Source organism: Bos mutus, chromosome 27, assembly GCF_027580195.1.
Source record: "Bos mutus isolate GX-2022 chromosome 27, NWIPB_WYAK_1.1, whole genome shotgun sequence".
In the NCBI taxonomy this organism is placed as follows: Eukaryota; Metazoa; Chordata; class Mammalia; order Artiodactyla; family Bovidae; genus Bos; species Bos mutus.
In genome coordinates this window covers 9,833,174-9,856,502 of record NC_091643.1, presented here as the reverse complement: position 1 = coordinate 9,856,502, position 23,329 = coordinate 9,833,174, and the positions used below count along the sequence as shown (strand labels likewise).

Sequence of the window (23,329 nt, the reverse complement as noted above, 5' to 3'; positions counted from 1 at the left end):
ACTCATTGGAAAAGACTCTGATGATGGGAGGGATTGGGGGCAGGAGGAAAAGGGGACGATAGAGGATGAGTTGGCTGGATGGCATCATCAACTCGATGGACGTGAGTTTGAGTGAACTCCAGGAGTTGGTGATGGACAGGGAGGCCTGGCATGCTGCGATTCATGGGGTCACAAAGAGTCGGACATGACTGAGTGACTGAACTGAACTGAAACAATCTAGAAATAAAAGTACTTTGTATTAACTACCACTTAGAAACTGCTTGGTCTGTGCCCTTGGGAGTCAGTTCTATAAACCTCAAAGTAACCCAAGAACTTCCAGAGGTCAGACTGTGACACAGACGGGGCTCTTTGGCTCCATCACATGACTTGCCCTCCAATACCTGGATCAAAAGAATCCAGAATATCAAAAGCTAAAGCAAGAAGGTTTTCCAGCCCCAATTAGTATCAGGACCACAGACTTATAGCACTGCTTCTTGTCTTGGACAAAGGTTGGTGGACAGAGAATGAGGTTTTAGGCTGGATGAGACTTTGAAGGGAAATATTAGAAAATCACCAGGCAATCCAGTTTTCCTGAGCAAACAGAAGCCTACTCAGAGCCTGAATTGATTACATATAAATGACATCACCCTTACGGCAGAAAGCAAAGAGGAATTAAAGAGCCTCTTGATGAAAGAGGAGAGTGAAAAAGCTGGCTTAAAACTCAACATTCAAAAAATGAAGATCATGGCATCCGGTCCCATCACTTCATGGCAAGTAGATGGGGAAACAAGGATTTTTGGGGGGCTCCAAAATCTCTGAAGATGTGACTGCAGCCATGAAATTAAAAGATGCTTGCTCCTTAGAGGAAAAATTATGACCAACCTAGACAACACATCAAAAAGCAGAGACATTACTTTGCCAACAAAGGTCCATCTAGTCAAAGCTATATGGTTTTTCCAGTAGTCATGTACGGATGTGAGAGTTGGACCATAAAGTAAGCTGAGCACCAAGAATTGATGCTTTTGAACTGTGGTGTTGGAGAAGACTCTTGAGAGTTCCTTGGACTGTGAGAAGATCAAACCAGTCCGTCCTAAAGGAAATCAGTCTTGAATATTCATTTGGAAGGACTGACACTAAAACTAAGCTCCAATACTTTGGCCACCTGATGTGAAGAACTGACTCATTGGAAAAGACCCTGATGCTGGGAAAGATTGAAGGTGGGAGGAGAGGGAGAAGAGAGAGGATGAGATGGTTAGATGGCATCACTGACTCAATGGGCATGAGTTTGAGCAAGCTTTGGGTGTTGGTGATGGACAGAGAAGCCTGGCGTGCTGCAGTCCATGGGGTCATAAAGAGTCAAACATGACTGAGTGACTAAGCTGAACTGAACTGCTCATCCTCATCTAGTCATTCCTTTAACCATGGTTTTGACCACAAATTGCACACTTCATATCCAGACAGACACAGCCTAAAGGGAATGCATGAGAGAGAACAGAATGATCTCAACTGAAAACTTTCTACAATTTAAGAGGGTGAAGCCTCTTAAAACTTGCTACTCTGAGTGTGCTCCATGGATCAAAAACATCAACATCGCCTGGTAGTTTATTGGAGATGGAAATCTCAGGTACAATCCTGGGCCACTGGATGAGAACATTCATAATGTATGAGAGCTTCAGGTGACTCGTATGCAAATTAAATTCTGAAAGCATTGAATTAGGATTCAGTGGTTTTCATCCCTGTCTGAGGGTTAGAATCACCTGGTTGAACACTTATGCACTCTAGGTCACACTGTAGGCCAATTAAATCAGAATCCTTTGGCTCAGGGCTGAGCATCAGTAGGTTTCAAAGTTTTACAAACTGCTTCCAGTCTGGGGTCAGGGCTGGGAACCATGGGACTGAAAGGACACCATCTGGCTTGGACCCTGTGTTCACCTTGACCTTACCAAGACCGTGTGACCCCTTGTCTCAACCATCTGACTATAACTAGCACCATCTTTCCCTTGAGATCTATGGCACCATGCTGGCCCATCTTTAATTATTTTTAAGTGGCATCTTGTCCAATGACATGTAGAATTCAGGAACTTGGAGCCAAGACAGAGTGTTCCTGGCTTAGCACAAGGTCTCCCAGGACATCTTTCCAAGCCCCTCCTGTCAGAGGGGAGGTGGACCATGCACTGGATGCCCTTTGGGCAGATTTACTGCAGATGTTAGGGCTTCCCAGGTGGCTCAGTGGTAAAGAATCTGTCTGCATTGCAGGAGACACCGGAAACATGGGTTTGATCTCTGGGTTGGGAAGATCCCCTGGAAAAGGAAATGGCCACCCACTCCAGTATTCTTGCCTGGAGAATCCCATGGACAGAGGAGCCTGGCAGGCTACAGTCCATGGGGTCGCAAAGAGTCAGACACAAACGAGCTGCACAAGCACACACCACAGATGTTATTTTTAAAATAAACGTCCTTTCCCCCTCCTTTTCAAATGAACAGATTTGATTTAATAAATTCTAAAATTATTTTAAGTCTATGGCCATACCACCCTGAATGTACCTGATTTCCACTGATCTTGGAAGCTAAGCAGGATCAGGCCTGGTAAGTATTTGGGTGGGAGAATACCTGGGAATACTGAGTGCTGTAGGCTTTTTTTATAAAAAAAGGTAAATAATAAAAAGTTTATGAACTATTATATTTTGCTGCATTAATTCTACAGAATTCCATGTATCTTTTTAAACAAATTAAAGAGATAATAGGAATGGAAAAAAAATAACATGGCTTTTAAATGAAATCCAACAACAACTCAGGATGGAGTTTTTGATTATACAAAAAATTATGCTAATGGTTCAACCTCATATTATTATTGTGAGGATTCAAAGTACCTGCTTGGGGGAAAAAATACTTCCAGTGGCTAAGACTCCATGCTCCCAATCCAGGAGTCTCAGGTCGGATTCCGGGTCAGGGAACTAGATCCCACATGCTGCAACTAAGTAGGACCCAGTGCAGTCAAATAAATATTTTAAAAGAAAAACATTTACGTCAAAAAAAAAAACCCCTGCTTAATAAACATCAGTTCCCCAGCATCCCGGCCATAAGGAAAACTAAGACTGGAACTCAGATGTCCTAACCCTGGCTCTGTGGTTTCCCACGGCCCTGCACCGCCTCTAGTTCTGCCAGGCTGGTCCACAGCCTGGCCCAGCAAGGACCAGGCACACGGTGAGCTTGAGGAAGGGCAGAGTCACGTGAGAATAAGCTCCTTTCACGGTAATGAAATGTTCATATAGCTTGTCGTAAGTTTCCGGTATCACAGTAAGTGGTGTATGTTGTAGAATTATACGTTAAGAGCCACAGAGCTGGCTTAAAGAAGAACAGTGTATGAGGGATTACATACACCGTTGCTGTATGTAAATGGATAAAGGATCTGGAATGGCCAGACCAGAAGAAAGGAGGCTAAAGACTGAATACCTCTTGAGACTCATCAAGGATGATGGCCTTTGGACTGATGGCCAGCTATTTCCCAAATCTGCTCAAGAAGTGAAATGGACTGAGTCTGGACAGTGGGATTTTGGAAGAGAGGCAGCTTAAAGGAGCTCATGTCTGATGCCTGATGTGAAGCACGCTTCCCGCCCTAGGATGAGTACCTGAAGGAGATTTCCAGAATGTGAGCATCATCAATATCCAGTGTTGGGGGATGCCAACAATGGGACAATCATGCCAAACAGTGGGACTTAGAATGAAATGGAATCTTACTGGAAACAGATAGATGGATAAGATGCTAAATCCAGATTCTGTGACTTTCTAGGTATAACTAGCCTTTGAATGAAACATAAGACTTTTTTTCAAAAATCAAAATTCTTCCTTTTTCTGCATTCCCATTCTATATTCTAATTACTACACATAGTTCACTTGACATTTCCCAGCAAGACACTCTCCGTGAATCAATAGATTTTAGGTTTGTTTATATAGTCGGGTTGGGTACATCTTTCTTTCTTTTCTTTTTTTTTTTTTTTTTTTTAATTGGAGAATAATTGCTTTACAATGTTGTGCTAGTTTATGATGTACAAAACATGAATCAACCATAAGTATACATATATTCCCTCCCTCTTGAGCCTCCCTCCCACTCCCCATCCCACCCCTATAAGTCATTACAGAGCATCGAGCTGAGCTCCATGAAAAAAGTGAAATTCTTGAATATTAAATCAACAGAGTTATATATATACATCTTTCTTTATGACTTATTTTGACTAAAAATCAGCTGCCTTGGGTGATAAGAAAGATCAAGAAAAACATTGCCAAAGTTGGTTTTTGCTTCCCTGGCCCATTAGCATTCTTCGTCTATTAGTTTTACTGTCTAAAAGTGAAAGTCCAAGTATTAACATTTCATCCATTCTATTGATGGAAAAGCAAAATGAAGATGTAACGATTTGCACTCTGCACTAATCAAGATGTAATTACAGTACGAATTCACAAGGAGGCCTTTAACCCAGGACTCTTGCTTCCAACTAAGTGACTCCAACAGGTGGGACAAAGTGGCCATCACGCTTTCCAGTGACCCAGGGCTGTTGGCTTCCAAAGACCTTTGTATATTTCAGGTTCGAGAATAGCGCTTGGGACTCTGAGGTCATGTTTTTAGCCAGTATCACTAACAGTGGCTGTACTCCTTCAACATAGCCAACATTCTCTAGAAAAACTAGATGGATTAACAATTAAAACCACAAACTGTGTGCCCAACAGACCACAGAAGAAGGTCCCTTAACAGCAAACCCTAGACAAGAGAAGCCGCTTCTCTGAAGGCTGGTCATACAGTGAGAAAGCATGAAATGTTATCTCTCTGTTTTCAGATGGGGAAACTTGGTGTCTAGATCACATGATGATTTATAGCACAGGATAATCTGTAGAGAAACTGTCTATTTTCCTATAGACCACCTCCTGATAAGGAAAGGTGCTTTTCTACCACATTCCAGCAAGAGAGATAAGCCTGGAAGTATGATTTTTCCCACCCCCATGAGAGAAGGGGCACTGCATTTATCCTGGGTTGTCTGAGAGGTAAAAGGATCTGAATGTCAGAGAGGTGGGTCCCATGTCAGGACAGGAACTGCTACTTAGGGATTAGGAAAAAAGAGGGCTGTACATATGGATAGAGACTGGGGTGTCCAAGGTGGCTGGACCTCCCCTGGGAATGTTCCATAATGGGACTACGGTCATTGCTTCAAAAGCCTAGCTTGGCACAGAGGGATTGAAACCACCAAGGAAACGCATTGACCTGGAGGAAAACACCAGGCTAGAAGAGGAGAGACAAGTGAGACCCACATCTGGGAAAGCCCCAGGTCTTCATCTTGAACCCGTGGAAGCGAGAATCCAGCAGCCTCTTGGTGATCAGAAAGCTATCAGGCTGAGGGATCTTTGTGGGTCCCCCACATGTCTCTAGGGCCCTGTATGGCCCTAAAGAGAGGGTACCCCAAAGAATGACCAAGACTGGCCTTTTCCTCTAGCTTCAAGGCTAGAGGACACACGTCAGATAAATTGATTTCTTAAATATAAAGAAATACAATATTTATTGCACTCAAGTGCTAGCCAGTAATTCATACCCATTGCATCTGTTTATTGCAGAAACCAAGCTGAGTGTTAATCAAGAGTTTTAAGGCTGATTTTAAACTATATAGATATTTGAGAAGATAAGAGTACAGTTTGGGACATTTACGACCAATTATTTCAGGTAGAATGTTTACTGTACAAGTACCTTCTCAATCTCATCAAGCAGACGGTTTTAGGGTTCTTATCCTTAGTCGATTATGAAGAGTTGCCGCCCGAACATCTCTCGCTCATAGTTTCCTGAATCATGATGCATTCCATATACAGATGCTAAGACCTGAACATGTCTCCTACTGACCATTTCAGAGAAAGCACAGGAAATTGGTTATTTTATTGTTCTACTATATTCTTTCCTAAAAATGTGTCAAAGAACACTTTCTGGAATAAGGGTATAACCACATCATAAAAGCTGCTGATATCATCAACCATCTTCTACTGCTATTAGATTACCTAGAGGAGAAAAGTGAGTTTGGGATATTTAAAAAGATTTGTGAAAATTAGCTAGGCAGTAGCCTCATTGTCGAAATCTTTAATTCTATCTAATCATCAACCTGTTGTTTTATTGGCCATCAAATATAAAATAAAAAGACAGTAGCCTCAATCGAATCACTGTTCCAGGCCTCATATGATCCACTGTACAAAAGCATGGCCAAAAGAATTTGGCTCACCTCCCACTGCTAATTCATTCAAATCTAATTTCCCATAGAGAAGCCAACGACCTGACTGGTGCAATTTCTCCTGGTTCGATTTCTCCCTGATCACTCTCCAGACCAGGGAATGATCACCGCAAGAGAAGAGAAGCCTCTTTGCCACCCAGCAGTTTTATCACCTTGGACAAATAATTTCATCTCTCTAGGCCTTCATGTCCTCATCAGGAAGATGAGGTGGTTGAAATAATAACTGCTACGTGCCTTCCAGCTCTGTAATTCTGTAAATCTATTACTTGCTCTATTTGTAAACATTAGATAAGCCAAAGGCATCATCAGAACAAATGCATTGATCTGAAGACAATGCCTTAGAACATGGCAGCTTTCCTAATTTAAAAGAAAATGCACTGCTGTGAGGATCTGCCTGTTTGACAAACTATTGTTTTGCAATTATTAAAACAAGTATCCAGACAGGTTCTGCCAGGCAACCCAAATAACCTGATTCAGATGATAGAACTGCTGTGGTAAAGAAACTCTTCTATGCGTATATGAGGCACCAATTGGACCTGAAATGCATATATTATTCAAAACGTGAATTTATAAAAGTTTGAAAGAGATTCAGAATACCCTGATCTTTATTCATTCAACAGACAACTCAAAGAAGCAATTCGGTGTCTGCCATAGAAATGTATGGAAAAGTTCTGAAACTCTGTCTCTCCCAGTTTCAACAGGAAATAAGGAAAAAATAGAGACAAGCAACATGGTTTCAGAAGAGGAATATACGATCGCACACCCACACACGGGATAAGCAGAGCCCCCGCGATTGTTGGCTGTCTGTGTCTTTCCTCACAAGGTGGTTCACTGCTCCTACAAATGAGAAATTCTCTTTTTTTTTTTTTCTTGAGTTTCATCTTTTTAATTGACTGACATTTTTGTATAAATATCAGTCTTTGCATCTTTATTGCTTTCAATCATCTTAGTGACAGCTTTGGGGTTTGAACTGTGCTCTTCATTAGGTGAGCAAAAGTGTGTAGATCATTTTACGAAGCATTATTTATCGTCACGTAGAGATCAAGGGAAAAGCTTTAGACAATGCAGTCAGAAGTCCTGGGTTCTGACTTCCTTGGTGGTCCGGTAGTTAAAGAGCCGCCTTCCAAGGCAGGGGACAGAGGTTCGATCCTGGGTCTAGCAACTAGGATCACACGTGTCTCGGGGCTAGTAAGTTCGAGTGCTACAACTACCAAGCCTGCTCCACAACTAAGACCCGATGAAGCCAAAGAAATGAATAATTAAAAAAAAAAAGAAGAAGAGGAAGTCCTGAGCTTAAATTCCTATTGTGTATTTCATTATGACACCAGGCAATCAGCTTACCCTGTAGAGTTTCAACTTCCATCCACAAAATGCAGATAACACTAAGCTTTATATTTATTTTGAAGATTCAATGAAATGATGAAGGTGATGTTTCTGACATAATATCTTAACAACTATCAGTTATGATCATTGATTTTTCTCATGAGGTTAGATTCAGCCTGCTCAACTATAGTTTACCACACTGCAGGATCTCTAAAACATATTACATTTTTATTTCGTGGTTGAGAGATGAACAGGTTTTTTCGAAAGTTTCATTTTATAAATGAAATGAATATAAAGGAACTTTTATCACATAGACATTTGATTCTTGCTATTCCTGGCAGTTATATTCTATAAACTCTCCAAGTGCACTGAATTAGCAAATATTGATCAAGTGTTCCTTGGAGGAATGTGAGGCTGTGGTCATATTCTGATCAACTGGTCAACATAGAATCTTTTTGTACATGTGCTTCTGTTTAAAGACACCTTCTTTCATGTATATTTTTGATTCACTAGCTTTTAACTCAAATCCACCATATTACAATGCATGCCTGAACAAAGCTTATCTAAACATACACATTTTCCCATAAGGCACATCAAAGCCTTCTCGCACTTAGAAGCCCTAGAGAGCATTCCAGCACTCTCCTGGGGAGCCATTTTAAATGGCAACATTTCCAATAAAAAGCACAAAAGTGCAAAATACTTGGCAGGAACTAGATTGTAAAAAAGGCATTTGTTTGCCATGTGAGAGTTGAAATTCAGAAGACAGAGTGTGGCCTTCGGCTGAGAACATACTCACAGGGCAACTCAAATGTTTTACCACTTTGTACACAATTGCACACATGGCCCATCAAACGCCATGAGTGTTGATTTTGCGGTTACAAAGAAATTTTAGTGAGTAGGTGCATTCACAGACAAAATCTTGCAAATACTGAGGGTTGTGTGTTTGTGTATAACTATATATATATATATTCTTTAAATACTTATGTTGTAGGGACTACAGTAAGTATTTTACATATACCTTCTCCTTTATTACAATAGTTACATAAACTCAATATCTCCATAATCTTACCAACATGCAATTGAGGGCTGAGGACTTTAATTGCAAAAGTTCACACAGATATAACCAGAATTTAAAGCTGAGTCTGATTCCAGGGCCTATATTTGTCTTATCCTTTATTCTTTGTTTCACCAAATTTGTTTTTTAAAATCAGACAAGTGGCCAGGCATGCCACTTCTTGTCAAATTGGAAAACCACTGCCTTTGATCATCACATTGACGTCAAATTTAAATAAGCAAGGTAACTCAAATTGAAAAGCAAGCTACAGATATTTAAATGGCTCTCGTTATTCTAATGCATTCTTCCAATTTTCAGTATTCTAACAAATATTCATTAAATGCCTACTAAGTGCCAATAAGTGTTGCACGTGCAGTCATCAACACAGAGATAATGCCAGGAGGCCTCTGGAGCACGTCAGACCATTCTCCATCCATCTCTTAAGGTTAAGATACATACACCACTACAGCAACTTCAAACTCTTACCGATCAAAAAATGAAAGAAAGGTTAAAGCTAAATGTGATGCCATTACCTGTCAAGCCAGTGATTTGGGGGCATTATATTAAAAAAAGCACTCAGTATCCTTTTTGGCTAAGAATGATGGATGTATTCATAAAAGCTTATGTGTGAAACAGTAACATTCAGGGACAATGTATCAAGCAGGATGGATTAGACTCTCCTGAAATAACAAACAGCCTCAAAGGACCGCAAAAAAGCCTTCTTTTTTTGCTCTTGCAAAATCTAATGTCGGTTGAATGGCCCTCTTCCATCTTGTAACCGCTCTTAAGACATCTACTCCATGAACTTCCCTGGAGCACCAGTGGTTAAGAACCTGCCTGCCAATGTAGGGGAAACAGGTTTGATCTTTGGTGTCCCACATGACCCAGGCCACCAAGCCACAACTACTGAAGCCCACGCACCCTAGAGCCCATCTTCAGCGACAAGAGAAGGGACCACAATGAGAAACCTGTGCACCTCACCTAAAGAGTAGCCCCGCCCACCACAACTAGGGAAAATCTGCACAGAGCAACCAAGAAAAACTGCAGACAAAATTAAGATGAATAAACTTTTTTAAAAAGTACATCTCTTTTCAATCATCTGAAAGTCTGGGGAAGGCAGAAGCAAACAGCGTTTGGATGAGCAAGGTCTCTGCCACAAATAACTATTCCTGATAATTCTGAAGATAATACCTTACCCTCACCCATCAGAAAAAGACCCAGTTTTCCCCTAACTCAGTCTCTCCCATTAGGAAGCTCCCATAAGCCTCTTATCCTTCTCCATCAGAGGGCAGACAGACTGAAAACCACAATCACATAAAACTAACTAATCTGATCACATGGACCACAGCCTTGTCTAACTCAAAGAAATGATGAGCCATGCCACGTAGGGCCACCCAAGACAGACGGGTCATGGTGGAGAGGTCAGACAGAATGTGGTCCACTGGAGAGGGCATGGCAAACCACTTCAGTATTCTTGCCTTGAGAACCCCATGAATAGTATGAAAAGGCAAAATGATAGGATACTGAAAGATGAACTCCCCAGGTCAGTAGGTGCCCAATATGCTACTGGAGATCAGTGGAGAACTACCTCCAGGAAGAATGAAGAGACGGAGCCAAAGCAAAAACAACACCCAGCTGTGGATATGACTGGTGATGGAAGTAAAGCCCGATGCTGCAAAGAGCAATGTTGCATAGATAGGAATCTGGAATGTTAGGTCCATGAACTAAGGCAAATTGGAAGTGGTTGAACAGGAGATAGAAAGACTGAGTGTTGACATTTTAGGAATCAGTGAACTAAAATGGGTTGGAATGGGTGAATTTAACTCAGAAGACCATTATATCTACTGCTGTGGGCAAAAATCCCTTAGAAGAAATGGGGTAACCATCATAGTCAACAAAAGACTCCAAAATGCAGTACTTGGATGCAGTCTCAAAAACGACAGAATAATCTCTGCTCGTTTCCAAGGCAAACCATTCAATATCACAGTAATACCAGTCTGTGTCCCAACCAATAATGCTGAAGAAGCTTAAGTTAAACGGTTCTATTCAGACCTAAAAGAACTTCTAGAACTAACATCTAAAAAAGACGTGCTTTTCACTGTAGGGGACTGGAATGCAAAAGTAGGAAGTCAAGAAATACCTGGAGTAACAGGCAAGTTTGGCTTTGGAATACAGAATAAAGCAGCACAAAGGCTAACAGAGTTTTGCCAAGAGAATGCATTGGTCACAGCAAACATCTTCTTCCAACAACACAAGAGAACACTCTACACATGGACATAACCAGATGGTCAATACTGAAATCAGACTGATTATATTCTTTGCAGCCAAAGATGGAGAAGCTCTATACAGTCAGCAAAAATAAGACTGGGAGCTGACTGTGGCTCAGGTCATGAACTCCTTATTGCCAAATTCAGATCTAAACTGAAGAAAGTAGGGAAAACCACTAGACCATTCAGGTATCACCTAAATCAAATCCCTTACGATTATACAATGGAAGTGAGAAATAGATTCAAGGGATTAGATCTGATAGACAGAGTGCCTGAAGAACTATGGATGGCAGTTCCTGACACTGTACGGGAGGCAGGGATCTAGACTATCCCCAAGAAAAAGAAATGCAAAAAGGGAAAATGGTTATCTGAAGAGACCTTACAAATAGCTGTGAAAAGAAGAGAAAGGCAAAGGAGAAAAGGAAAGACTGTCCATTTGAATGCAGAGTTCCAAAGAACAGCAAGGAGAGATAAGAAAGGCTTCCTCAGTGATCAGTGCAAAGAAACAGAGGAAAATAAGAGAATGGGAAAGACTAGAGATCTCTTCAAGAAAATTAGAGATACCAAGGGAACATTTCATGCAAAGATGGGCTCAATAAAGGACAGAAATGGTATGGACCTAACAGAAGCAGAAGATATTAAGAGGTGGTAAGAATTCACAGAAGAACTATACAAAAAAGATCTTCATGACCCACATAATCACCATGGTGTGATCACTCACTTAGAGACAGACATCCTGGAATGCAAAGTCAAGTGGGCCTTAGGAAACATCACTACAAACAAAGCAAGTGGAGGTGATGGAATTCCAGTTGAGCTATTTCAAATCCTAAAAGCTGATGCTGTCAAAGTGCTGCACTAAGTATGCCAGCAAATTTGAAAAACTCAGCAGTGGCCACAGGACTGGAAAAGGTCAGTTTTCATTTCAATCCCAAAGAAAGGCAATGCCAAAGAATGCTCAAACTACCACACAATTGCACTCATCTCACACACTAGTAAAGTAATGCTCAAAATTATCCAAGCCAGGCTTCAACAGTACATGAACTGTGAACTTCCAGATGTTCAAGTTAGATTTAGAAAAGGCAGAGGAACCAGAGATCAAACTGCCAACATCCGCTGATCATCGAAAAAACAAGAGAGTTCCAGAAAAACATCTACTTCTGCTTTATTGACTATGCCAAAGCCTTTGATTGTGTGGATCACAACAAACTGTTGAAAATTCTGAAAGAGATGGGAATACCAGACCACCTGACCTGCCTCCTGAGAAATCTGTATCCAGGTCAAGAAGCAACAGTTAGAACTGGACATGGAACAACAGACTGGTTCCAAATCGGGAAAGGAGTATGTCAAGACTGTATATTTTTACCCTGCTTATTTAACTGACATGCAGAGACATCATGAGAAATGCCGGACTGGATGAAGCCCGAGCTGGAATCAAGATAGCTGGGAGAAATATCAATAACCTCAGATATGCAGATAACACCACCCTTATGGCAGAAAGCAAAGAAGAACTAAAGAGCCTCTTGATGAAAGTGAAAGAGGAGACTGAAAAAGTTGGCTGATCATGGCATCCAGTCCCATCACTTCATGGCAAATAGATGTGGAAAAAGTGGAAACAGTGACAGATTTTATTTTGGGGGGCTCCAAAATCACTGCAGATAATGACTGCAGCCATGAAATTAAAAGATGCTTGCTCCTTGGAAGAAAAGTTATGACCAACCTGCTGCTGCTGCTGCTAAGTGAGACCCCATAGATGGCAGCCCACCAGCCTCCCCATCCCTGGAATTCTCCAGGCAAGAACACTGGAGTGGGTTGCTGTTTCCTTCTCCAATGCGTGAAAGTGAAAAGTGAAAGTGAAGTCGCTCAGTCGTGTCCGACTCTTAGTGACCCCATGGACTGCAGTCCACCAGGCTCCTCTGTCCATGGGATTTTCCAGGCAAGAGTACTGGAGTGGGGTGCCATTGCCTTCTCCAATGACCAGCCTAGAAAGCTTATTAAAAAGAAGAGACACTTTGCCAACAAAGGTCCGTCTAGTCAAAGCTATGGTTTTTCCAGTAGTCATGTTTGGATATGAGATCGGACCATAAAGAAAGCTGAGCACCAAAGAATTGATGCTTTTGAACTGTGGTGTTGGAGAAGACTCTTGAGAGTCTGTTGGACTGCAAGGAGATCCAACCAGTCCTTCCTGACTGGCAAGAAATCAGGAATTAGGGAATTCAAATTTCCTAAAGGAAATCAGTCCTGAATATGCATTGGCAGGACTGATGCTGAAGCTGAAACTCCAATACTTTGGCCACCTGATGTGAAGAACTGACTCATTTGAAAAGCCCCTGATGCTGGGAAAGATTGAAGGTGGGAGGAGAAGGGGCAACAGAGGATGAGATGGTTGGATGGCATCACCAACTCTGTGGACATGAGTCTGAGTAAACTCCAGGAGTTGGTGATGGACAGGGAGGCCTGGTGTGCTGCAGTCCATGGGGTCGCAAAGAGTGAGACATGACTGAGCCACTGAACTGATATTGATAGAGTATCATATCAGATCAGATCAGTCACTCAGTCATGTCCGACTCTGCGACCCCATGAATCGCAGCACCCCAGGCCTCCCTGTCCATCACCAGCTCCCGGAGTTCACTCAAACTAACATCCATCGAGTCAGTGATGCCATCCAGCCATCTCATCCTCTGTCATCCCCTTCTCCTCCTGCCCCCAATCCCTCCCAGCATCAGAGTCTTTTCCAAAGAGTCAACTCTTCGCATGAGGTAGCCAAAGTACTGGACTTTCAGCTTTAGCATCATTCCTTCCAAAGAACACCCAGGGCTGATCTCCTTCAGAATGGACTGGTTGGATCTCCTTGCAGTCCAAGGGACTCTCAAGAGTCTTCTCCAACACCACAGTTCAAAAGCATCAATTTTTCGGTGCTCAGCCTTCTTCACAGTCCAACTCTCACATCCATACATGACCACAGGAAAAACCATAGCCTTGACTAGACGGACCTTTGTTGGCAAAGTAATGTCTCTGCTTTTGAATATGCTATCTAGGTTGGTCATAACTTTCCTTCCAAGGAGTAAGCATCTTTTAATTTCATGGCTGCAGTCACCATCTGCAGTGATTTTGGAGCCTCAAAAAATAAAGTCTGACACTGTTTCCACTGTTTCCCCATCTATTTCCCATGAAGTGATGGGATCGGATGCCATAATCTTTGTTTTCTGAATGTTAAGCTTTAAGTCAACTTTTGCACTCTCCACTTCCACTTTCATCAAGAGGCTTTTGAGTTCCTCTTCACTTTCTGCCATAAGGGTGGTGTCATCTGCATATCTGAGGTTATTGATATTTCTCCCAGCAATCTTGATTCCAGCTTGTGTTTCTTCCAGTCCAGCATTTCTCATGATGTACTCTGCACATAAGTTATATAAACAGGGTGACAATATACAGCCTTGACATACTCCTTTTCCTATTTGGAACCAGTCTGTTGTTCCATGTCCAGTTCTAACTGTTGCTTCCTGACCTGCATACAAATTTCTCAAGAGGCAGATCAGGTGGTCTGGTATTCCCATCTCTTGAAGAATTTTCCACAGTTTCTTGTGATCCACACAGTCAAAGGCTTTGGCATAGTCAATAAAGCAGAAATAGATGTTTTTCTGGAACTTTCTTGCTTTTTCTATGATCCAGTGGATGTTTGATCTCTGGTTCCTCTGCCTTTTCTAAAACCAGCTTGAACATCAGGAAGTTCACGGTTCACATATTGCTGACAGTATGGGTGATCTCAAATCTCACTTTGATTAATGGCAGACAGTGGGAAATACCTGTAGTTGAAAGTTTTTGTTTTATGCTTCAAGGGGACATGGTTTGGGTCTGCTTGGAGATGGACCTTTCTGGAGTGAGTTCTCTGAACAGAGCGGGGGGACTGGCCCAGGAGAGGGGAGGAGTGCAGGAGCTGGGGGACCTGGGGAGCACTGAAAATGCCGTCTAGGCTGACCATGTAATCTAGCAACTTAAAACGTCCTCTGGGCTAATGTTACAATGGTAGAACCCCCCTCAGGAAGTGCCCTGCAAAGTGTCCCAGCCTCTGCTTCAGCAGCCCCTCATCTCTGGACACACATTCCACCTCTAAGTGTCTCTGAATACTCAGATTTCCCTGGTGTCCAGGGGTTAAGGCTCTTCACTTCCAACGCAAAGGACCCAGGTTCAATCCCTGGTCAGGGACCCCACAAGCTGCATGTCATGGCCAAAAAATAAAAACAAATATCTCTGAATATGTGATACTTACCAGAGCTCAGATCTAGACCCCTAATTTCTACCTACTCATATCTTTTAAACCCAAGCACACACATGCATGATGCACATTCACACGCACACACAGAAGCATTCTCTCTTTCCCATGACAGCCTTCCCAGTAATCTCTATTCCATACTCAACAGCATCACTTCCTTTCCTCCCCCTCCAGTGAGAGGATCCCCATGCTCTTCACTGCTGGCCTCTATTCTCTGGGTCACCTCCAGAAGCTTCCCACAATGTGGCAGTGACAGGGCAGCCTCTACCTAGCCTCCGATCTAGGCAAGACCTCTACACTAAGGTCTGTCAACCCTTGGAGAACATGGTGAGTTTGTAGTCTCCTCATGTTCTCATCTTACAGAAAGAAAAGCATGAACTAGAGCAGAGATTCCAAAACACACTGGGTTTTGTCCTTAGCGGCGCCTCCAAGCATTTCAGACATCCTAGTAAACACACACCCATTTGAAAAAAGCAACTCAAACGCCAGCTAATTCTGCAGGATCCTCAGCTGATGTCTGATAAAAGTGCATCCTGAGTAGGAGGAAAGGTGATGGTTCCCAGACACCAACTGCTCACCTTCACCACATAGAATAGCTCTGCGAAGTAATGAATCATGCTTTATTCAGTTATTCCCACTCAGAAGTCACCACCATTCAGGAGCCTGTTACTTATGGAGGGGAATCTCCAGGAACCTACCTGAGGAGGGAGATTGCTTCTGAGTTCAGTTGGCTGGGTTTTTAATGTTCTGTGTTTTCCTTCTGTTTTCATTGTAGAAGTGATGTCCAGCCACCCTGGTGGATTAGACAGAGCAGTTCCTAGATGGGCAGAGGGCAGCCCCAGCCACAGCTTCAGGCAGTGCTGCTGGGTTCAGCTACAGGCAGTAAAGGCTGTCCTGACGCCATTCAAGGATCTGAAGGAGCTTCACTCAGGGGCTCAGGAAGTCCGTGTCCTGAGTGTTCTTTTCTGCTGCCTCTTGGTCCTTATCCTCTGTTTACAGTAACTGAATTTGTGCTAGAGACCAAGCCTCAACCTCTAACCTAGATATGGGAGCCAGGTTCTTGCTATGTTCCTGTATGGTTTCCAGCCCAGGGCTCTGGTTGAAAATGATTGTGCCTTGCCATGCTCTTGGATTTCCCCGGTGGCTCAGATGGTAAAGAATCTGCCTGTAATGTGGGAAACCCAGGTTTAATACTTGGGTCGGAGAGATCCCCTAGAGGAGGAAATGGCAACCCACTCCAGTATTCTTGCCTGGAGAATCCCATGGACAGAGGAGCCTGGCAGGCTACCGCCCACGGAGTTGCAAAGAGTTGGACACAACTGAGCAACTAACCTTTCTGCCATGCTCTTAACAGTCCTTCCTTTCCCCAGAACCTCAGGACTGCAGCCAGGGCTCTGCTACCATTTGCCTGACTCTCCTGATGCTGGTACCCTGCTTAGTCTCAGGATGATCTTGGTACTCCGAATCCCCACCACTGGAGTCCACCCTCCTCCCAGGCCCTCCATCCTTGTCCTGTGCCCTGGGAAACAATGCCTGCCCTCTGCTTACACGTATACCTAATGACTCACCTCCCTCTAGGAGGGTAATTTGTTTCATTTGCTCCCTGATGGCAGTTGGGTCAACATCAATGTCAGCCCAGGGAACCAATGTAGCTCCCCAGGCTCTTCAATTCTGTCTGGAGTTAACACATTCTAAGATCCTTTCTGCTCAAAGCAGCTTTGGAGGAGAATGGATGAGATGTGAAGCTGCAGAAAGGGGATGTGCAGCTTCAGGACCCGAAGCTAGATGAGAAATGGAGATGCTGGGAAAAGAAAACGACATCTCTTTCCCCAGCCCGAGCTAAGTGCTGTGAGTGCTCCCTACCCCCCAATCCACCCCTAGTCCCCGCTCCCCACCCAGCAACTCGATGTCTGTCACAGTGAGGACTGGGATAGCTCTGTGAACTCCAGAACTAAGTCATTAAGTATACACTGCAGTTTCCATATTTTAGATTGTTTCCCCTTGGAACATATAGACGGCAACTAACAAATTACCCCCAAGTTATATTTACCAGCTTTGAGGGTAACTCAGAGAGACAAAATGGTGCTTGGCTATCTTAAGGATGTGCTGAAATTCACAAAGACCTATTTTTTGCCAGGTGGTGATTCTTCTTTACAGAAATAATAACTCCCACTTGCTAATTGATGTGATAAACGAAGACAGAGCCTCTCCTCTTCCATCACTACCTCCAAAATTAAATTTAACAGCAATACTCTGCTTAGGCAGGGAGAACAAATGGGCTAGTTACTCATTCATGGAGAACAGGTAAAAATTTTCCAGTGGCTGTTTCTTTGAAGTGTCTATTTTAAGAGATTTGAGGGGGAGTAGGTTACAAGGTGAGTATCCAACCTTTCAGAGAGCAAAAATCAGGAGTTTCAACCAAGTGCCTGCTTATCAAATGTCAATACAGACAGTGTACCTCAATCAAGCTGAGCTTTCTTCCAATTCCAAGTGCTTTCCAGCCATCCTATATCTGAATGTCACAGCTACCTTTACAAAAACAATATTCTTCAGTTCAAGTAAGTAGAAAAATACAGTGAAAAGATTCCCTACTAGTCTTTAGGTAAAAGCAGATATTTTTCTTAAGAAAAACACCGGTGAGAATAAAAGCCAAGTATTGTTTTAGATTCTCTTCAATTTCCAAAATACCATTTAAAAAATAATTACACCCACGATTTATGCATGATTCATTAGGCAGGCAGCTCCAATGCACAGCTCCATTGTAATTGCACTGAAAATGTCGACATCATGAAATATACCCTCAACTTCTTGAGATTATCACCTATTCTAGTAACATCTTTGCTACCATGTAAATCTTGCCCTAATAGTCTGTCCTCATTAAACAATGATAGTATTTCAGTTCTATGATTGGATAGACTTCTGAAGAAATTTTTTGTTACTTCTGAATAATTAGAAGGTCAAACACTCTATGACTGATATTTAAACCTTTTATCGTGAAAGTTAATAGGCTTGAATCACAAAATCCCCAAGAAGATGACTGGAATGTTACCTGGGGTGGGGTGGGTGGGGAGAAGGCACACCATGGTTGTCAGCAAATAAAAGTGTTTCTGAAGACAAAAAATGGTACAGATGAACCAGTCTGCAGGAGGGAATCAATAATATACAGTACACTATCCGTCACCTCTGCTGATTACAGACCAAAGTCAGAAAAGACAGCATTCCTTACATAATAGATAACCTTACATAACATATAATAAATATGATAGGCAACATCTTGCAGGATAGAAACAAAAGATGCAAACTGCTGAATCACATATCTGAAGGGGCCAAGTTGAGAGGACCAGCACCTGGATTTAATAGTCTTACAACTGCAAGTTCCACTGGGCGACCTGCCCATCCCTTTAGCTTTGAAGGGCATCCACTCTGATCTGGCAGCCACCCCTGAAGAGGCAGCCTGATGCACGGGCCAGGCACTGGAGGTCGGGGTCTCCCCACCACCACCATTCAGACACCTACCTGTGGTCTTTAACGGGGTTTTCTCTCCTAGCAACAGTTTTAACCTTTTGGCGTGGATTTTGCCTTGATAATGTGAGTCAGCCACCACCGCGGAGGTGAAGGACATGTTACAGAGGGTACAGCATTTGTTTTTATCCACCATATCAGCATCATTTCCCTGTGTGTGAGAGAGAGAGAGATCGAAAGAATATTAGAGCACCCCAAGGCTTCCAATGTCTTTGTTCCACTCCGTTCTGTTGCACATGAAACTCACATGAGTCTTTTTCCTGTCTTTTTTCTTTCTTTTTAAAGCATTGCATTGAGTATTATTCCATGTGGGATTTAGAGACGAAAACTTAGTTTACCCACATTATGTAATGTAACTTCATTATAAAATGAGGGTTTTATACTTAGTATTGTTAATATTAACTATCAAAAAATTGGTTAATATTCATTGGGCAAGTTAGTTAATATTGTTGAGAAGATTGAAATAGTCAATCCATATAACAGGAGTTAATCCAATGCCTGGAAATAGTAATCAACACATATTAGGTTCTACTATTAAATCATTTTAATTTTGGCCTGATCATTAATGTTATCAGACTAGAACTGATTGTGTGTGTGTGTGTGGTTATTTGCTTAGTTGTGTCCGACTCTTTGCAACCCCATAGACTGTAACCCACCAGGCCCCTCCATCCATGGGATTCTCCAGGAAAGAACACTGAAGCGGGTTGCCATTTCCTTCTCCAAAAGGAACTATAGAAAGAAAGAACGTGAAGTCACTCGGTTGTGTCCGACTCTTTGTGACCCCATGGACTGTAGCCTACCAGGCTCCTCCACCCATGGAATTTTCCAGGCAAGAGTACTGGAGTGGGGTGCCATTTCCTTCTCTGAGAACCGATTATATTCTTAGTTACTTATTGGCTAGTTTTTGATCCATTCTACACAGTGCTTATCTGTACTTTCTCCATGTTCATCAAACTATCTCCTCATTTGACACAATTTTAGTCAATGGCTTTATGCTCTATATCGTTGAAAATTTTGTGGTCATCAATCAGATGAGCTCAAGATTTTTTCCTTATAAATAGTATCTCTGCGCAGTCACTTCACTGCTCATCATTTTTCAAAAGGCATCTTAAAGCTGAGGCAATAGTTGTTCAATTAAGCAAGTGTTTACTAGTCTACTCTCTGTTTCTCGTTTCTTTTTTTTTTTTTTTTGGCCATAAATAAATTCTCAGCCTTGGAAAGAAGTAGCCTCTTCCTTTTTCTTGAAATGTCTGTTTTGTCCTTGCTCTGCAATCTATTATTTCCTACATGATAAACATCACCAAAACTTTCTCAGTGACCAACTTCAACCTCTATTTAATAGGGACCACGACTGCCAGGCACTAGCAACACCGCACAGAGGGGTGAATATGAGCTACCTGCAGAAAAACAAGGCCCACAACGGTGAGAACACATTGGATCTGGTTCCAGGAGGAAAAGGTTCTCTCGTTGCATCTGTATCATGCATCAAAGTAAGTAAAATACCAGAGTTCACAGGGCCTGAATTATTTAGCAGAAATTATCATTTGGCATTCAGCTCTGCTTTGACACACTTTAGCCTCACCAGGATACGTGGCCCCATGTTCAAGATTTTTTTTTTAAAGATTTCTTTAAGGAATCCAATATTTATCATAATGAACTTGAGTCTATCATAAAGCTATGGTGACCATGCTGGCTGAATTTTCCAGGAGAGTTTGCATCATTTTCCTTTTCTTCAAGACAGGTGATTCATTAACTGCTGCACGAAATACTTAAATCCAGCTTGATTTTTATTCCTCTGTAAGACTTCATGAAAATGAATAATGATTTGGGAAAAAATAAATCCTTTGTCAGACCATGTGACCTGGAGATTGTGCCCACAGGTCATCAATTACCTATATTCTGCAAGGGGAAGATTAATTCACAGGCTCCCCTCATGCCTAGTTAGAAATTGAGGGTAAAGAGGACTCTCAGATAAGGAGTTAATCTATTCCTTAATGGAATGGTAGGAGCAAAGCATCTCTTTGTTAAAAGAGCAGCCATGGGTGAGTATCTGGCCTCACAAAAGCCCCTTCTCCTATTCCTGGCAGACCCCAAAGAATGCAATTTAAAATGGCATGGGGACAAGGATGAAGGTGGGGGTGGGACAGAGAAAGGGAATTCTGTATTTTTCTGCACAACAGTAAGATGTCCAGAGTGATGGAGAGCATTGCCTTGCATATTTTGTGGCAGTTAAAAACTAACACTTTACTTCTTAAGTCATCTATTGGCAATAGCACTGATCATTTGCACTCAGTCTTGGGAGGAGTGTGAGTGTGTGTGTGAGTGTGTGTGTGTGTGTGTTCCCGGAGGCTGGAGTGCAGTTCAGGGTTGGGGGAAGGGAGAGACTCCATAAAAGTCTCTGAGATTTGGAATCCTACCTATAGCCATTTATTAGCTTGACCTTGCAAGCATGCTCAGTCACATACAACTCTTTGAGACTCCATGGACTGTAGCTTGCCAGGCTCCTCTGTCCATGAGATTTCCCAGGCAAGAATACTGGAGTGGGTTGCCATTTCCTTCTCCAGGGGATCTTCTCAACCCAGAGACTGAATCCGCATCTCCTGCATTGGCAGGCAGATTCTTTACCACTGAGCCACCTGGGAATGGGAGCATAAATTAAATCTTAGAATCTATCCAAGACCAATATCACATTTTAAAAGTGAGATTTAAGGAAATGTATTGCTAGACGTGAGGGTGGGGAGTCCATGAAAGGAAATGGATTCTATGGAGAGAGGATGGGCCTCCCAAAAGGGGTCTCTCCCAGCGAGGCACAAACCTCAGGACACCTGGGTAGGTTCTGAGGCTGGACCCACCAAGTGTATCCCTGCTGAGCGCTTCAAGCTGAGGTGCTTTGAGTTTCCTCATCAGTAAAAATTCAAAGAGGGACTTCCCTAGAGGTCCAGTGGTTAGGACTCCACACTTCCACTGTAGGGGGCATGGGTTCAATTCCCGGTCGGGGAACTAAGATTCTGCATGACATAAGGCATGGCCCAAAATTTTTTTTAATTTACAAAAAATTAAAAAAGAAAAGCTTTTAAAAACAAAAAGAAGTCATAGACACTTGAACCCCTTTGTGTGGTCTGCTGTGGAGCTGACTGAACCAGGCAAGAAAGGGGAGACTTGGTTTCCTGGCATCTGTGTCTCTAAGCAGGCCCAGGACATGCCCCAGGCCCATGATGGGGCAGAGCCAAGAAGACCAGGAAACACAAATCAGGGAGTTGCTGAAGGGGTCTAGCCCAGTGAGTGAGCAGTGGACAGCCCGGGAGGATTGAGAGCCCTAACTGACACTTTCCCACTCTGTGTCAGGGAATATTGGTCTGATGTTTAAAGGGACAAAAGGAGAAGGTTGTCAAGGTGAGAGTGGTTGCTTGGATTGCCCATTTTTACCTACTTATGCATAATATGGGCTCAAGCATCTCATTTTTCTTAAAATGAAGCACACGATCATAAGCTAAAGCTTAACTCACAATCCACACCTATTTAGAATCTGTGCATCCCTTACGCCACTTCTAGCAAAATCACCAGCTGAACCTGGGCTCAGGAACTAGTCCCTATCTCCCTGGAGCTCTAAGGTGGAGACATCCCTACAGAAAGGGGCTGCCATCATTGTATGAAGTGTATTCAGATCGAGTTTCCAAGGCAAAGAACAGCCCTTAAACTGGATAATGACTAGTGGGTTTATGGTATTCATTCATTCAACACATTTTTCAGGACCCCCTAAATATGTGCGATGCTGTGCTAGAAGAATAAAACTCCACTCTCTGTTATTAAAGAGGTTGAGACCAGGGGAACTGGAGAAAGCAGGCACAAAATGAAAGGAAAACATTATAATCAAAGAAATACAGTCTCCTGTTGGAACCATGCTCTCCCAATTAGGTAAGCTTAAAAGACCAGTCATGTAAATGAGCCTATTTGTGTGGATTTTCATCTTCAAGTCTTCTCTTGCCTGGTACATCCTTCTTCATCACTGCTTATCTAATCTGGTCTACCCAAAACCTTTATCATGGCTCAGTTTAACCATCACTTTCTTGAGATGAAGCTTCTTCTGTCTCCCATCCTGAAGAAGTTGACAGGGGCCTTGGGGTCTTCCATGTGTCCCGTATATGCCTCTTTTATAATAGAACACTGAATTCTGACATGTATTTTTTTCATATTTGTTCCCCTCAAGAGGAACAAGGAAATAGCTAAAGTTAAGGAAATTTTTTCATTAATACCGGGGCCTCAGGTCCTAGTACAATGCTTGCCACACAGTAGGACATGCAGGTGTTTATTGAATGAACACAGGAGTTGAAGGTTGGTTTGTGGGATTACTAAATTGCATGCCATAAAAAGACAAAACAGGAAGACAGGTAACACAAGGAGGCCTATGGTCAGCCAGGAAGCTGGCCAGGAAGAGAACCAGAGTTTTCAACAATTTGTAAACTAACTTGAGGTTTCAACTAGGGGAACATTTTCCCAAAAGGTATGGTCATTTCATCATGGTTTTAATATGCATTCTTAGATTTCTGCTCTGCTGTATCAATCTCATGAGATTCTTAGATTTCTATTCAATCTCATTCATACCATCATAGACAAGAATCAAAGAATAAGACAAGCAGAGAACCAACTGTTATGCAAGAAG

The 23,329-nt window shown here is 42.5% G+C and overlaps 1 protein-coding gene across 1 annotated transcript in view; it reads right to left on the bottom strand.

Moving 5' to 3' along the window:
• Positions 1-23,329, bottom strand: part of ZMAT4 (zinc finger matrin-type 4) — a 386,494-nt gene that overhangs the window by 149,557 nt on the left and 213,608 nt on the right. The window contains exon 4 of the mRNA XM_005899833.2: positions 18,664-18,820. Within this exon, the coding sequence (XP_005899895.1) occupies positions 18,664-18,820 (157 nt within the window). The remainder of the gene's footprint in view (positions 1-18,663; positions 18,821-23,329) is intronic.